At 31.7% G+C, this 16,927-nt stretch overlaps 1 protein-coding gene across 10 annotated transcripts in view; it reads right to left on the bottom strand.

Moving 5' to 3' along the window:
* Positions 1-166: 166 nt before the first annotated feature.
* LOC148605106 (uncharacterized) overlaps positions 167-16,927 on the bottom strand; it is a 45,101-nt gene continuing 28,340 nt past the window's right edge. For 7 of the 10 annotated variants that reach the window (XM_088549565.1, XM_088549564.1, XM_088549573.1 and 4 more), the window contains 6 exons: positions 14,494-14,607; positions 11,264-11,377; positions 9,082-9,195; positions 3,742-3,855; positions 2,875-2,988; positions 167-1,855 (listed from right to left, as the gene is read on the bottom strand). In XM_088549565.1, the coding sequence (XP_088405691.1) occupies positions 1,821-1,855; positions 2,875-2,988; positions 3,742-3,855; positions 9,082-9,195; positions 11,264-11,377; positions 14,494-14,607 (605 nt within the window). In that variant the 3' untranslated portion in view covers positions 167-1,820. The remainder of the gene's footprint in view (positions 1,856-2,874; positions 2,989-3,741; positions 3,856-9,081; positions 9,196-11,263; positions 11,378-14,493; positions 14,608-16,927) is intronic. The other 3 variants (XM_088549568.1, XM_088549570.1, XM_088549569.1) reach the window with 2 other exon arrangements.

Raw genomic sequence — 16,927 nt, 5'->3', positions numbered from 1 at the left:
TATGTACTGATGTTATTGAACAAAAAAAAAAAACAAAACAAAACAAAACAAAACAAATGTCTGTGGTCATTGACACACCATACTTCCTCTCCAATGGCGATTCTCTACTCTACCTTTAGTGGTGGTATTTTAATAGTGCTGTGACAATAACAACATAACAATGATATACTGGCAATATTTATTGAAATTATGCAGTTCTTACTACAATAAGCACTAAATGGCAATAAATGAATGGTAATGTGGTACATATTTCCATTGGATTAATACTAATGGTTATTATGCATATAAAAGTTATTGGTCTTAACAATTTCTCCGTCTGACAACACAAATAGAAAATTTACAAAGAGTAATGTTTTTACATTATTGCTTAATCATTTGAAGGCTGGTTTATTGCCCTGTTTCTTACAAAAAAAAAGTTCTATTCTACAAATTATAGCAAGTTAAGCAGTAAACTTCAGAGGACAGACTTGGTCTTCCTTTAATTGAATGATCACTACCTGCTGAACTTCCTTTTGGTAGTTACTGGGAATTACAGTAGAAATTGTAACTTTTCCACCAGTCATAGATTCAAGCACTCAAGGAATATTAGAAAGTTTGAATCTCCTTTTTAATTGTTTTCCAGTTAAATACCAAAAAAGTTTATCAAATAACTATCAATCAATCCAAGGAAGGTTAATTCTTTTCCATTAAATTTACTATTTCACTCGCTGTAACAACATTTAAAGGAATGAAGGCAATGTGGAATCCTGTACATGATATTTAAATGGTCCCAAAAAATATGATTTACAAAAATATAGTACTTTCTACAAAACAAAGAAACCATTTTTTTCACAACAGTTTAAAATATCGCTAACAAAAGGCAAGGTTTATGCTTGTCTTAATCTTAGAACTTCAATATAGGCACAGGAAGCAATGAAATAAATGTAATTTCCTTAAAGAGCTATTTCCTGCACTAAAAAAAAAATAATTTGTCAATTTATGAAAATGAATTTTAATGAAAAATTCAATTTAGGGAATCTAATTAGACACTTTTATTTAAATATCCATTATACATCTTACCTTTTCAAAGGTATTTATGCCAATATAAATCTATTGCCAAAACATTATTATGAACAAATATCACAAAATTCTACAGATCTAAAATTCTGTGGCTGAACAAAAAGCGTGAAAACAAATAATGGTACTAAAGCTGAGATACTACAAATCACTTATAAAAATATAAATTATCTTAAAAAAGACTTATTGCTTTTAAAATTACACCTTGAAAAATAAACAGGATCATTAAAAAGTGTATATTTTATTTTTTAGCTTAGGCATTATGAAACCCAGATACTTATTTTTACGATAAATTTATGGACTAAGAACCAAATCCTTAAGGGAAATAACTTTGTATTGACAACAGAATAAGACCACAAGGTTACAAATAGAAGACTACAATGGGTTTTGTTTTATAATATATTGCACTATATACAAAACTGAACTTAACTGGTTCTTGGCATAATAAATATCCTTAGAAAACATTTTTAAAATAATTTTGCAAACATCAATACATACGAAATGTTGATAACCTTATCTATGAACAAATAAAAAAAAATGTGAACACAGATTTTTAATTTAGATATCATTTCACCCACTTAAATCTTTTATAACTGCGTAATGTACACTGTATTGTTCTATAAATCAGAATTGTAGAACCTGGCAATTTCTAGCAAGAGTAAGCTTAGCCAAATCCAGCATAGCCCAGAATTTTTTCCATGGCATTGAAGTTACATGTTTTATTTACAAATCAACAAAATTGTTCAATATCAGATACACCTGTTTTATTTTCCTGCGGTCTTCTTCTCTTCTTCAATATCTAGAAAAAAATAAGACTTTAGTTTATTTTATGCTGATGACATTAAAATTAATTATTTATAAACTCTGTATCAATATTGTGATAGTTATGTTCCCAAAGGCAGCTCAATGACAGAGAAACCAACAAATGGTAAAATAGAAATTATGGATCTGACATATTACTGTCCAAAAAAAATTTCTGCAAGAAGATGGTAAAGAGGTCTTGGGTTCATAAAAGTCATGATGTCATAACTGAACATGTGAAATTTCTGACCAATATTGGACCAATCAGCTCCAAGCTTTCAGAATTGTGGTTATGAATTCATTATCAGGAGTGTTTCAAGTACATGTATCACCTGTCTCGTATTAACACTAAATGGATGGAATTAAGAGAGCCCCATGTACCGTTAATCACTAGATCATTTTTTATTCACAATAACGTTTAAAAGATGACCCCAATGAAAATCATTTATCACTGAAAAATGGCCTTTACTAAAAACGTTAATCAAAGAAATTGCAAAGATATTTCATTTGTTTTTTTTTTCTTACGGTAAATCAACATAATTTTGGTAATGTTCAGAGCAAGGGAAAAACTGAAAAATGAATTTCTTTGGGAAAAAAAAAAAAAAAAAAGCCTTTTCTTATAGAATACAAGTTATGCTATTATTCACAAAATCAAATAGCTGCAAAATTGAAATGATGTCCTTTGGTAGTTAGTAAAATCATATCAAAATTTCATAACAACTGGTCAACTACAACTGAAGTTATCCAACAGAAATGAAATGTCCACAGACGCTGACGACTGAACCTTATACAACCCCAAATTTTTACGGTCAAATAAAAATGATGAAGAAAAAAAAATTATCATTCCATGAAAACAAACATTGAATTTAAAAATTAGCAAACTTCCTCAGTACTTTTGAGTTACTGTTCAAATTTTGGATAGATACACTGACCAAAATGGGTCCATCAATAAGGCTGAAAAATAATCACAGCAGTTTTTTTTTTTTTTTTTAAATAATATTTTTAAGGTCAACAAACCTTTCGGTGACGGAAGTGTATTCTTTTCTGCTGTTTCTGTCTTTTTCAGACTGTTTCGGTTGAACTTTGTCAATTGATCTTTCAATTCTTGTTCTTTCTTCTCAGCATCCAATGCTAAAATAAAATAAGTTTAAACATGATTCAATTAGAATTATTATAATTTACTCACTATCAGAAATATCATCAAAAACTTAACAGTAACAGAAATTGTTGCAGTGAAATTAAATATTCTGTAACATTTGTTTTTTTCATGTTCAGAAAAGGAAGTTTAACTTGACACATTTTGCTCTTTTTATCATTGGGATTGCTTTAACATTTTACCTCTTATTGTACTAATAAAAATTTTCCATAAAATTTCGAGGATTTTCTTAACTTGTAAATAAATTGCTTCTACAGACACAGCTTGATAAAACCACACATTTTGTACTAGTTTTGACTATGATAAGCAAAATACTTTAACTTGATACAGCTTTAAATCACAGCTTCAGCATGACTGTTCTGGTGCAAGTTTTTTGAAATGTTTGTACTTTGTACAACATATAAAAGGAATCACAGCTTCAACATGACAGGCAAATTTTCTAGAGGGGATTTTGCTCTATCAACAATTTAAAAAAGCAGAGGTTTTATTAAGAACTGGCTACTGTCAAAATGTAGACAGTTCAAACAGTGAAAACGGATGGTTCAAAATCACAATGGGCCCCATTCCCCCTTTGATACATTTTGAAGGTGTAGACAGTCCATTTTCTCCATTAAGCCTGTTGACTGAAAAGACAATGAAAGCCCTGAAAAAGATTACAGCTTTAGCATGACTGGGTTCAGATGTAAGTTTTATGAAGTGGATTATACTGTACTGTTACAAATACATACTATTTTTATCAGGCAGTGTATTCTTGACATCTGGTTCTGTATGTTTCAATTTGTCTTTTTGGAAGTTTTCTATTTCTTGTTTTTTCTCCACTTCTTGTTTCTCAGTGGCAATAGCTAAAAATAGAAAACAGGAAGTGAAAATAAAATTAGTTATGTTGTTAACAATAATCAGGTAGCCATTTTGAATTGACTATATATACCATACTCTAAATTAGAACCCTCATTTTTGAAAGCGTTTGTACACTTATCAATGTTTGACCATAACAAAATCCAATCCAAGTCTGGTTTCATAATCCATTTAAATGTAAATTCTTCAACTTAAATACTTGCAACTGAAGAAATGAGGGAAATGTCAATTAAAAACCTGCTACATAAACAAAAATAAAAAAAAAAAACCAAATCATAAGAACTCAAAATCTTGACTATTATCTGTTGATCCATGAAACCAGTCATAAAAATCATTAAAAGGGAGATCTTTCCAGTGAACAAATACAACAATACACAGCATACTAATTAAGGAAGTTGACCTAGGGTAAGGGACATAACTCTTGAAATCAGTGATATGTTTGTATCATTTTCAATTTTACCAAAGCCAATCAAGCTTTCATTTGAACCAGACTGAAATCAATCCAAGTTACTTTAAAGCTTACATGAGATTGATGTAAAATGCTGAATACAAACGTTCCAATAATTTATAAGAGTTGTGTCCCTTACCCTAGGTCTACCTCCTTAAGTACACAAAAGCATACCACAAAACGTGAAGAATGGACAATTTTATTGTTATTAATGCTGCACATTATAGGCCTATTTCAAAAATATTATTCTTAATGCTGAGCATACACATGTGATCATTTGTATTAAAATCAAACTGAAAGCAAAGTAAGAAATATATTCATATTCCATATGAACAATATTTCAATAACAAATCCACATTCAAGATTCGTGTATCTACCTAAAATTTTATAGCAAGTAAAATTGAAAACTTCAAGGGGATAGAGATGGTCGATTACCTGATAAACTGCCATTAGTACATAACTGGACAATTGAAATTGAGGTTTAACATTTCTACCAAACACAGATTCAAGAACTATGGAATAGTAGAAAGTCTAAATCTCATTTTAACTGTCTAGTCATGAGGAAGGCATCAGATGACATTCATACAACCAAAACAAAACCAACTCCATCCCCAGGCGTCCATTTCTCAAAAAGTTGTGTGAAACTGATCATAAATTATGACATCACAATGCTATTTTAGGTTATGACGTCATTACTTACGATCAACTTTACACTTATGACTTTTTGTGAAATCAATGTCAGAAGTTCAATATAATATTTGCAGTAAAAAAGTTAGTTACTGGCTGCACATTTCAGTATTTCATAGGGTCAATTAAGCTCCAAATACAATTAGAGGTATGGCTATAAATGTCACCCAAAACTAGTGATATATTCATGTAGGAAAGTTATTCATCATATTCCATTTTCTTTTTGACAAGTAAAAAGCTTTGAATTTCAGAAAGAATTTGTTTACTTAAATTGCTTGTACCCATGGAGGCCTGAAATTAAAATCAAATTGTTAAACGATATCCTATTTCACACATCTATAAATTTTGTTTCATTTCACTTTTTTTCAGTTTTTAAAATTTGTCAAATGCATTTATTCCAAAACTCTGCTTATGAAAATAATTTCCTAGATAGATGCTTTGAATCAGTTTAAATTTTCCCACCAATTTTACTTGGCTAAAATTACTGCTCTTTACTTCCTGTTTATCAATTATAAAATATTGATGAGAGGATTAGGCTGGCAAGTGAGTAAAATAAAGCATGTTTAATACATCAAATACTTCATGACATATTTTGCCAAAACAATTTCTGAACAGCAAATTTAACTAACATCTTAATTTCAAGGCCAAAGTTTAAATAAGAAGTTCCTAAAATCTTCATTTGTGTTTAAGTCTAGATGTTAATTATACTTGCAGCAATGATAGAATATTATTAAGCTGAATGACTGCCTAAAATTGAAAGATTTTAATTGATATAAAAGGCATTATATATGGACTTTATTGTGTGAATTGTTCAGAATCAGTAGAGAAATTCCTAACAGAAACTGGTGACATAAGGTAAATCGAAAAAATGAATGGCTTAAGTAATTGTGACTTTGGCACAAAAACAATGAATTAAACTGTAAGTTCTTTTTATGAGCAACGCGTCGGTTGTTTGTAGAAAAGCAGTGGACGCTTACCCTACCGGTGCACCTGGTCCAAGCTCCCAGTTTTAAGTGGAGTCAGAATTGCTCATTCACTTTTGTTACTTTGTATGTATTATTTTGGTTATTGTATTTTCTTTGTCGTGTATGTCTGTTTTCCACATCTGGTCTTTGTCCTTGGATTACATTCTTTTGATTTCTGCTACAATCTTGGTTCCCATGATTTCTATTTCAAGAAAAAAATGAACTTTTAGCAAACTGATACAGTTAAACCAGGATAATTAGCACCTCCTTAAAATAGGTTTTGTTTACCAAGGTTCAAAATGTATTTAAACTAATATTAGGTGCAAGTTTTTGTAAGAATCAGGCTAAATGGGAATAATCAGAAACATGCATGCCAAAAACCCACCAATCTGACAATATAATTTCACTAAGAATGCCCTCTCCAATTGAAATTGCCATTATTGATCTCTCCATAACTGCCTTTGCTCAGAAATTTTTCAATAGAATGTTAGAAAAATGAGATTTTTGACAGAGTTGTGTGCCCTTGAAATGTTCATTTTCAGTGCATATCAATGAAACCATGACTCAATTTACCAAAGTGATATGGAAAATTTTGTCTTTAACCTTGATTCTGATGATGAAAATACATTTGTAGTCAAATTACATTTCCAAAATGTTGAGGTTTTTCATATCATGTTTCACCCACTGCCTGATTTTTAGAGAGACAGACACCTAAAGGACTATAAAAACTGTCTGGTTTAGACAGGTCTTTGGATTATTCAGGGTTCAGCGTAGGCAGGTGTCACTGCATCTACAAAGTTCTTCTTCTTTATTCATTGAACGCATTACATGAAAATTTAAAAAAAATCACATGAATGAATCATTACATGAATAAATGTTGAAATAAATAGAGAAATGCCTTGTAAGGTAGCATACAATAATAAGAAACATATTTACCAAGCAAAGCAAAAGATGACACTACATTGTGTATGATATATTTAGTCTAAAAATGAATCATGTATTTAGAGAACTAGGGAAAGGTTTCTAGTATTACATAATCATCATATCTACTACATCACATCCATTAACCATTTATATGGACCAACATACATCAACAAATAACTACATGTAGTAAAAATAAAAAATAAAATACATGTACTATGAAGAATAACCCTGGCTAAACCAAAGCTCTGCACAGGTCTCACTAACCACTTCCTGGTCAAATGGCCACCCCCTATGTAGTATCAAAAACAAACTGAACCTAGATCTATGCATTGTAAGTGCATTATTTGTGTGTATTCTGATCAAAAGTAGTCAAAATAAAGCAGAGAATGTGTACTTTAAAATCATATTTGTAATTTACTACAAAAGTGTATGAATATTGTTTACATGTGTGAGTAATTTGCCTCTGTGCTGTCAGTTAGCATAAAAGGTAAAAATGTGGATTTTCAGTGTTATTTATTCAAGTAAATTTTGTGAAGAATATCTACAATCATTGTACATTGTACCATTAGCATAATGATTTTGAAAGCCTAATTTTCCATGCTTTGCAATGATATGCAACTTTAAGATGTCATTTGTCCTAGAAATTGTCAGTAAAACTTCAGAAATTATTTTTTAAACATGTAAAGTAATGGAAACGCTAAATGTGGTTAGTGAGACCACATATTAATCTTTGGATTATTTCCCTTTTCAAGCCACTTTCAAAAATATTTTGCTTTATCCCAATAGACCCATTAAAAAACCTTTATGCCAAGTTCCATAAATTGGATTGGATGGTTTAATCAAAAGCATTTCATTAACAAAGCTAAGTGAAACAAATAAACAATGTGAAAAAACTAGTGATATCTATTGTACTTATGTGAAAAAAAAAAAAAAAATGATTTTCTAACATAACCTGGTCAAATATCTGGTATTCATTCCCAAACCAAATGTCTATGTTGTCTGATTCATATTAAAGGGTTATAACATAGACTCACACAGTAAAATCTAACTTAACCCTGAAATAAAAAAACTGGAAACCAGTCTAAATGTAACCCAGAATAAACAGGAAACCTGACTATATGTAACTCTAAATTAACTGGAAATCTGTCTAACTTTGACCCTGAATAAACTGAAAACTTGTCTGAATGTAACCTTGAATAAACTGGACACCTGTTTGAATATAACCTTGAATTAACTGGAAACGTGTCTACATGTAACCTTAAATAAACTGGAAACCTGTGTAAATGTAACCCTGAATAAACTGGAAACCTGTCTAAAAGTAACCCTGAATAAACTGGAAACTTGTCTGAATGGAACTATGAATAAACAGGAAACCTGTCTATGTGTTACCCTAAATAAACTGGAAACCTGTCTGAATGTAACCCTGAACAAACTGGAAACCTGTCTGAATGTAATCCTGAACAAACTGGAAACCTGTCTGAATGTAACCCTGAACAAACTGGAAACCTGTCTAAATGTAACCCTGAATAAACTGGAAACATGTCTGAATGTAACCCTGAATAAACTAAAAACCTGTCTGAATGTAACCATGAATAAACTGGAAACCTGTCTATATGTTACCCTAAATAAACTGGAAACCTGTCTGAATGTAACCCTGAATAAACTACAAAACTGTCTGAATGTAACCCTGAACAAACTGGAAACCTGTCTGAATGTAACCGTAAATAAACTGGAAACCTGTCTATATGTTACCCTGAATAAACTGGAAACCTGTCTGAACGTAACCCTGCATATACTGAAAACCTGTCTATACCTAACCCAAATACAGTCTATTTCTCTCACTATGAATAGATCATAAATCACAAATACTATATCTTCTAACCTTGTAAAAATTCAAATAAAATATTTTTGAACTTTTGATTTATACCAAGAGACCAGTATTTGAATGTCCTTCATGAGGAGGACCCATCACCTAACACACAAGGAGAAAGAAGAAACAAAGTTGCCAATTTGCTGTTAGTGAGTTATTTGGCAATGAAAAGATTATATATACATGTGTATACAATGTATGTGCCTAAAGTTACAAGAAGTAAAAAGCAAAGAGTGGACTTCAGCCTAGAAATAATTGCCTCTACAAGTGTATTGTTTATATCCCAGGATGCATTACAGAAACCTGTAACCATGGTTACCTTCTGAACTAGGTAATGGATTCTTGACTTCAGTTTGTGAATGTCTTAACTTAGTTTTGTTAAAATCACCAATAGAGTGTCTAAGTTGAACTTCCTGCTTCTCCTGTTCAATCACTATAGGAATCATAAAAATAAACAACAAATAATCAACCTTGGAAGAAAAAACAAAAAAACAAAAAAAAAACAAAACAAAAACAAAAACAAATTAAAACATGTTGCCAAAATGATTGTGCTGTTCCTCGTTCACAGATAAGTTAAAACCTGAAACTACATTACTGTTGTCTTTTTCACAAAAAATCATTAATGTTGAATTAACATTAAGTTTTGATGTCCTAAAAGATAAAGAAGTGACATCATAACTTAGGTCTCGTTTCTCTTACAATTGTTTGTGAAAAAGGCTGCTGGTACTTTGACTATAGTGCGAATGATGCTCATCAATTCAGACTGGTATTAATAGTTAAGTAGTACTCCAGCTACGAATCATGCAAAATGTGACTCATGGTTGGAAAGGCTACATATTTTTATTTTTTATATTTTGTTTAAAATGTTATAGTTAGCAGAAACATCAATGTGGTTTTCCATATAACCCCTGTTCAAAGGAGATTACAAAGAATGTACTAAAAAATTACACATTATAGGAGATAACTCTGAAAATGACACTGATATACAATAGAAACTATTGAATTCTAAATGTGCATTATCGCATAAGAGCAGACAGATTGGAATGAATGGTTATACATTTCATCATTAAGACTCACAAAACAACAATAACAAAATAAAAATATGGAACCTTTTTTGGGGTGTATCACATGTTACATAATTTGTACGGTTCTTATGAAGACTGTTACTTAATTTTCAGCTCAACTGGTGGTGAAAACTTGCAGATCAGTAAAAAGAGAACAATACCAAAACTTTGTTAATCAATGAAATTTTGGAGAAACAGATTTTCAAATCTCTTAAAATGAATTCTCTGATATCTTCAATCTACTTTTAACTAAGGTAGAATCCATATTTCTTTATTAAATCTTGACTGTATCGGTTAAAATTCCCTTGGGAAAATAATTATCAATATCTACATCTGAAGAAGGAGCATTACCGTTACCTCAATTATTATGTTTTTAAGCCAATTAGTGACTTCTTGCACTCGTCATTTCAGTATTTTAAATTTGCATATGATTCGCATAATTATACATTACTACTCCACATAAAGCTGCTGATCGGTACCATGTTAACCATCAATTATAGCTTTGTACGAGATTAAAATTTACCTCTTAAATATCATACACCTGTTCTATGTGTGTTTTTTGCTTGTATGAGAACGGGAAGTTTACATTAAGACGATATGATCGGTTAGCATTGAATAAGACCTAGTTTCCAATTAGGACAGAGGGGCTTGTTACAATTGACTATATAGACCATATACATTGCCAGTTGATTAATCTGGTTCCTAATCTGGTTCCCTGGTCAATATCATAAGCGACCCAAAGATAGCTAAAAATTCAAGAGTTGATTGAAAAACATTCGGGTCATTATGGTAAGGAAAGAATAATAATATCAAGGGGAACCAAGATTCTAGCGGAAGTCACCCAATTTTAGAGCATATCACATTTGTGCTGTTGCGGATGTTGAAAGCAAGCCAAAGTCAGTGGCACAGAATATTTGACAATTAGCCACTTTAAAGACTTTTAGTCTTTGATTTTAAAAATGTTTTTGTCTCCAACCTTTTTTTCTTTAACTTTTATGCAATTTATCAATTTATCAACCTAATACATAAATTTGCATAAGTCATATATTTTTGGAATGTTCTAACTCAGCCTAAAGCACACTTTATACTCTTCAACTACTATAGAAATAAGTTCAAGTATGACAAAATTATTTTAGTACAGCATAACAAAATATGTGTTAACATAGCCATTGTGCACAAAGAAAGACAACTGAAAAATCTTTGGTATATTCAGGTAACATAGAGTATTGGAATATTTGCATGCATCAAATATTATTGGGGAATATTGTTAGAGTGAATAATATAACACTCTTAAATATATAATATAGTAGATAATAAAATTAATATAATATTAATTAAGAGATTTAAAAGTACATGTAATTTAACTGACTTTTCAATCTTGAAGCGAGTCATGCAAAAACATGAGGGATTCAAGACAGCATGCGAAGGAGTTTTTACCTTCTTGATTAGGTAATGTATTTTTCTCCTCAGTGTTTGCCCGCTTTAATTTCTTTTTGTTAAATTCTTCTATTGACTGTTTGCGATATCTTTGTGCTTTCTCTGCCTCTATTGCTAATGTCCATAACAGAAAATTTATTTAAACTATTTTCTTTCAAAATTAATAACATGCAGGGGCATTACCTCAGCAACATCACTTACACATAGACTCGCTGAATCATAATCTACATTTAATGCATTTCAACATTGTCTACATCAATATAAATCAAATGCAAATGGAATAACATATATTTCACAATACTTGTTGGTCGACATTCACATTATAATTAAGTGTCAGTCCTTGTAGGAATCAGGCAGTGGGTGAAACATAGTACAAAAAAAAAAACCACCATCATTTTGATAGTGTAATTTGACTATTTGCATCATCAGAATCAAGGAAAACAGACAAGATTTTCCATATCATGCTGATAACGGTCAAAAACCTAATTTTCTAAGATTTTATTGAAAAATTTCTGAGTGAATCCAGTGATGCAGAGATCAATTAATGGTCTTTTCAAATAAAGAAAGCATCCTTGAGTGAAATCATATTGTCAGATCAGCGGGGTTTCGACATGCATGTTTCTGATTTTTCCAATTTTGCCTAATTCTTACAAACATTTACACTTAAATATGTTTCATTAGGGTTGCAAAACTTGGCATTCCACAGGCAATAAAATTCTTAGTATACATGTACTTTGAAAGCATCATTGTTCATGGGTAAGAAATTCCTATTTCATGGACTTATTGATTCAAAAGCTTAAATATTGAAATATTGAGAGATCACTACATTTAAGACAAAAAACAGAAGAAAAACAAAGAGAATTTACATGTAAATTTAAATTACCTATGTTGAACTATAAAATTGTTAGTCATTTTTGTTGCAAAGTACATTGTATATAATTTATATTACTAACACTGACTTGTTACCACATCCAACAACCAACATGCATTTTCATGGTTCAAGAAGGGTGCACTTGTATTAATATTTTACATAAATGGTAAAATACATTATAATAAAATATTTTCAAACTGCTGTTACAAGAAATTTTATACTAAATGGTGCATATAACCTAAGGATATGGTGCTTTTAAACCTAAATTTAGTATACAAATGTATTAGCATTAAAAAAAAACATGAAAATCAAAAATCAATATCTGGCAATGAGCAAGTTCATGTCTGAATAAAAGTTTTCTAAATTTAATATTACGCCCCGTGCAGGTCTGGGTGTTAAAAGAATAGGCCTGCAGCAGCGCTAAGCACCCTAGCTGGGGGCTAGGGCGCTCTGCCCACAAAGCAACTGGGATGTGTGCCCCAGGTGGTGGAATGGGGTACCCCTGGCGTGTTACATGCTGGGGTTGTCAGGCTATAATACGGAAAACCTGACCGCAAACCATAGTGGTGCACCGTGTTGGGAAAGATGCCACGTTCCTCGCACGTTAAAGAACCCTACTGTGGTATTCTCCCGGAGTAGGAACCATAGGGCTCCGCCACAGGAGGCTAAATTGCCCGACCCTACCCACCTCTCCCTATTTCCAGTGGCAATCAAAATTTGTCGACCCCATTATCCTTGTGTCCCATCCGTTTTTCATTTCATCATCATTTAATGTTCATTTTATCATCAATTTCATGTTTTTCGTCTGAATATAGCTGAAATATTGCTGCTCGGACGTTAAACCCCAACAAACAAACAAACAAAATGTTTTTACACATCCTAAGAACAAAATATCTTAGTTTAGTTATTCAGCAAATTCATGCCATGAGAAATTAATTTTTTTTTAAATTGCCTTTTGTTAAAAAGGTTTTTGAATATACAGAGTTGTATGTTTACTAAGTTTGTTTAAACTCTCAATACTTTTCAATAAAATATGTTGTCATGGTTGCATACAATGAAACTTTACAAGGAAGAAACACACCAGTAAATCTAAATGTCAGTTATAAAGTACTTTTTTGTAATCACTTAGGTATCAGTTTTTATAAAAATCAGGAGGTTATTCATAGAAGTTGAAAACTCATCAAATTCACTATTCATCTATTTTTCAGAAAGTTACAAACCACATAACCAGTCTCAGTTAATCTTTCGCCTGTTGCACTTTTAAGATAAAGATCAATAATACAGACTGTAAATGAAGTAGGCAATTTGCAAGAGTTATCATTCTTTATTTTATTCCTTTAATTAGGAGGTTATTATACAATTTTCTCAGATCTGAATACAGACAGGAGTATTGTTAACTTAAAGTATAGAATATACACACCAAAAAAAAAGCATCATTTGTTTAGTGGGTTTTTCAATACATTGCACCTCAAATCACCTCTATCACTGACATTGTCTGACTTTTATACGGAATGGTACTTGGTCAAGTACCTGCAGATACATTACTACAATACTGTAATTAAATCTACCATGGCATATAAATTTTGAATACACTATAAAAAGTTAACTTCCCCATTTTTCTTTTATTTATCTCCATCTATCTTTCTGTGAAAATAACAATTTGAAAAAGAACCTATTCTACACAAGGAAGAAATTATGACAAATATATCATATATTGTTCTTTTAGCTAGGTGATTAAAACATCTGGACAGGGAAGTATTTGTCTGTGTTTTATGTACTACTCTAGAAGCTAGAGAAAAAAAAACTTGTTACACTTGCCAATAGGCCTTCTCTTTCTCAAAAAATGGCAGAATGTAAAGCAAAACTAAAGTCAACAATTCCCAACAAGTGGTCTGCAGGCCTTCTGACTTTCTGAGGGAGTTTGGGATGTTGCTCTGATAATGATATCAGGAAATGTCTAGTTTTAAATAAGTTATTGTATGAAAATTTATGCAAATATTTTTAGCCATGAAAATATTATTTTACTGCATTCCCTATATTTCAGCTCTGATTATGTCTTCCCCCGGAGTTATTCTATAAAATGTCATTTGTAGTTTAGACCATTGATGTGGCCTCCATTAACAAAAAGGTTGGTACTATTTCAAAACAGACAAATCTGCTATCTTTCATGTTTCAAAAGATCATATAACATCAAATTTCATCATGCTTTTATGACTTTTTCAATTTTAACATTACTGGTGACGTGACCCAATCAAGACCATTCCTGCTGATATTATCTGTAATCTACTCAGTTACCATATCAATACTATCGATACATAGGTTAACAACATGTGATATTGATCAACTGTACCAGTATTACCTGAGGGATCTGGAAGAGGGTTCTTTTCTTGTGTTTCAGCATGTTTCAATTTAGCAGCATCGAAACCTTCAATACCAGATCGTAGCTCCTGCTCTGTTTTTTCTTGAGCAATTGCTGAAAAAAAAAAACAAGACAGAAGATCTTTATAAACAATAGGTATGAGATGAAATTTTATCAGTTCTAGGAAAGAAATAAGACAACTGTCCTGCTGTAAAGCTGGCAATTTTTGCCAAAACTGAACTTGCCCAGAGTGACATTTACTCATTCTACTATATGTTAACCAGACATATCTGCCATAAATTTTTGGAATGCCACAGCAAGCAGGAGAGTAGATCTACTTATTTCTAACCCTATAAGTTCATTGTTAGCGTAAGATATTACATTGTTGATAACTTTAATAGGGTAATACCATTGTACAACTGAAAACATTTTTGTGGTCATATGAAAATACATACAGAATATAAAAAGCTCAGCAAATGCGCATAATAATTGTAAAAAAGGTTATTGGGCTTTTTATCAAATACAGGCTTAAAGTATACATAGTTCTGTCAAGCTAGGGCATTCTACTTGAATTTTACACTTTTTAAAAATTGTACTTTTAAAAGTTGAAATTGTAAAAAGCCTTTTCATGTTAATGAATTTTTTTTTCCAGGAAGTAATTTTAAATATTTACTTCAAGCAGTAGTACGTTTTATGGAGGTGAATTCCATTTGCGACACTGGTACTTGATCCCACTTCATGGTGACCCGAGTTGTTAACCCATCAATATGATACACATTTTATAATAGATATACATTAATAGCAAAATATGGTCACATGGAGTGACAAGTTAACACAAGTTGAAACCATAAATACTAGTTCAACCATTTTATGTATGTCAACATCAAAATGCCATATAACAGGCAGAGTATAAAATCTGTATAAGAGGGAGTGCTTTTGCAGAATAGAACAGGTCTATAATTAATTATTTTTTATTTCTTAAAAGAAATCAGTATCAAAATATGTTTAAAAACTTGTAGGTCATTTCAACATCGTTTTCTGATTCTAGGACAAGAAATCCTAAACAAAAGACTCCAAAGAACCTGAATCATTCACCTGGTTAAATTTTTTGCCTTTCAAGGGGAAACATTCAAATAAGGAGATGTCCAAAAATTTTGTTTGTTTGTTTGTTGGGGTTTAATGTCCAAGCAGCAATATTTCAGCTATATTCAGACGATGAACATGAAATTGATGATATAATGAACATGAAATGATGATGAAATGAAAAATGGGATGGGACATACGGACAATGGGGTTGAAAAATTTTGATTGCCACTGGAAATAGGGAGAGGTGGGTAGGGTCGGGCAATTTAGCCTCCTGTGGCGGAGCCCTATGGTTCCTACTCCGGGAGAATACCACAGTAGGGTTCTTTAATGTGCGAGGAACGTGGCATCTTTCCCAACACGGTGCACCACTATGGTTTGCGGTCAGGTTTTCCGTATTATAGCCTGACAACCCCAGCATGTAACACGCCAGGGGTACCCCATTCCACCACCTGGGGCACACATCCCAGTTGCTCTGTGGGCAGAGCGCCCTAGCCCCTGGCTAGGGTTCTGAGCACTATTTAGTCGCCTTTTATGACAAGCTTAGCGCTGCTGCAGGCCTATTCTTTTAAGACCCGAACCTGCACGGGGCCCAAAAATTTTGACTCGTGTAGACTTTGTTGGACTTATCATGAGGATAATTTCATCAAATAAAAGTTTCTATCTATTTATCTATTATAGTTTTCAAAATATTCCTGACAATGATTTCATTCTCTTAAATTATGACATAGTTGATGAGATAACTGCAAAAAACATCATTTTTCGCCTGTCAAGGGCAATAACACTAAAAAGGAGTTGTCCAACAGTTTTGAACTCTTGCAGACTTTAGAAGGCCTTATAATAAGGATCATTTCGGCAATTGAAAGAATTTTGTTAAAACTAACAGTTTTGGAGATGTATGAGAAAAACTTTTGACTGACCCCTTTGTTCTATTTTCAGTAAAAGCAGCCATGTTTTTTTGTAGGATAAAAAATCCACACATCAGTTCTATGCAGAATACCCTAAGGAACATTCATATCAAAATTGGTTCAAATTGGTCAAAAATATCAGAGAAGCAGGTTTTTCAAAGAAAAAAACAGTAAAAAGGGCAAAAACAAAAAACAGAACCAAACAAACATCAAATAGGGCAATCATTCCAACATGGCTTAACTGATCATAACAAAAATTTATATACAGATAAATTTTATCATACTGAACATGTTTACCCTTGTCAAAATTTGGCTAACCCTAACAATTTTGGAAAAAAAAATGCAAAAAAAACTTCTGTCTAACCGCTGTCATATTTTTAGTAATGACGGCCATGTTTTTCGACTGATAAAAAAAAAAAAACCCACATCAGTTTTAAGGATAC

This window comes from Perna viridis, chromosome 10 (genome assembly GCF_037379345.1).
Source record: "Perna viridis isolate PV_CMFRI_1.1 ecotype Kerala chromosome 10, ASM3737934v1, whole genome shotgun sequence".
NCBI lineage: Eukaryota > Metazoa > Mollusca > Bivalvia > Mytilida > Mytilidae > Perna > Perna viridis.
This window is presented reverse-complemented; position numbering and strand designations above follow the sequence as displayed.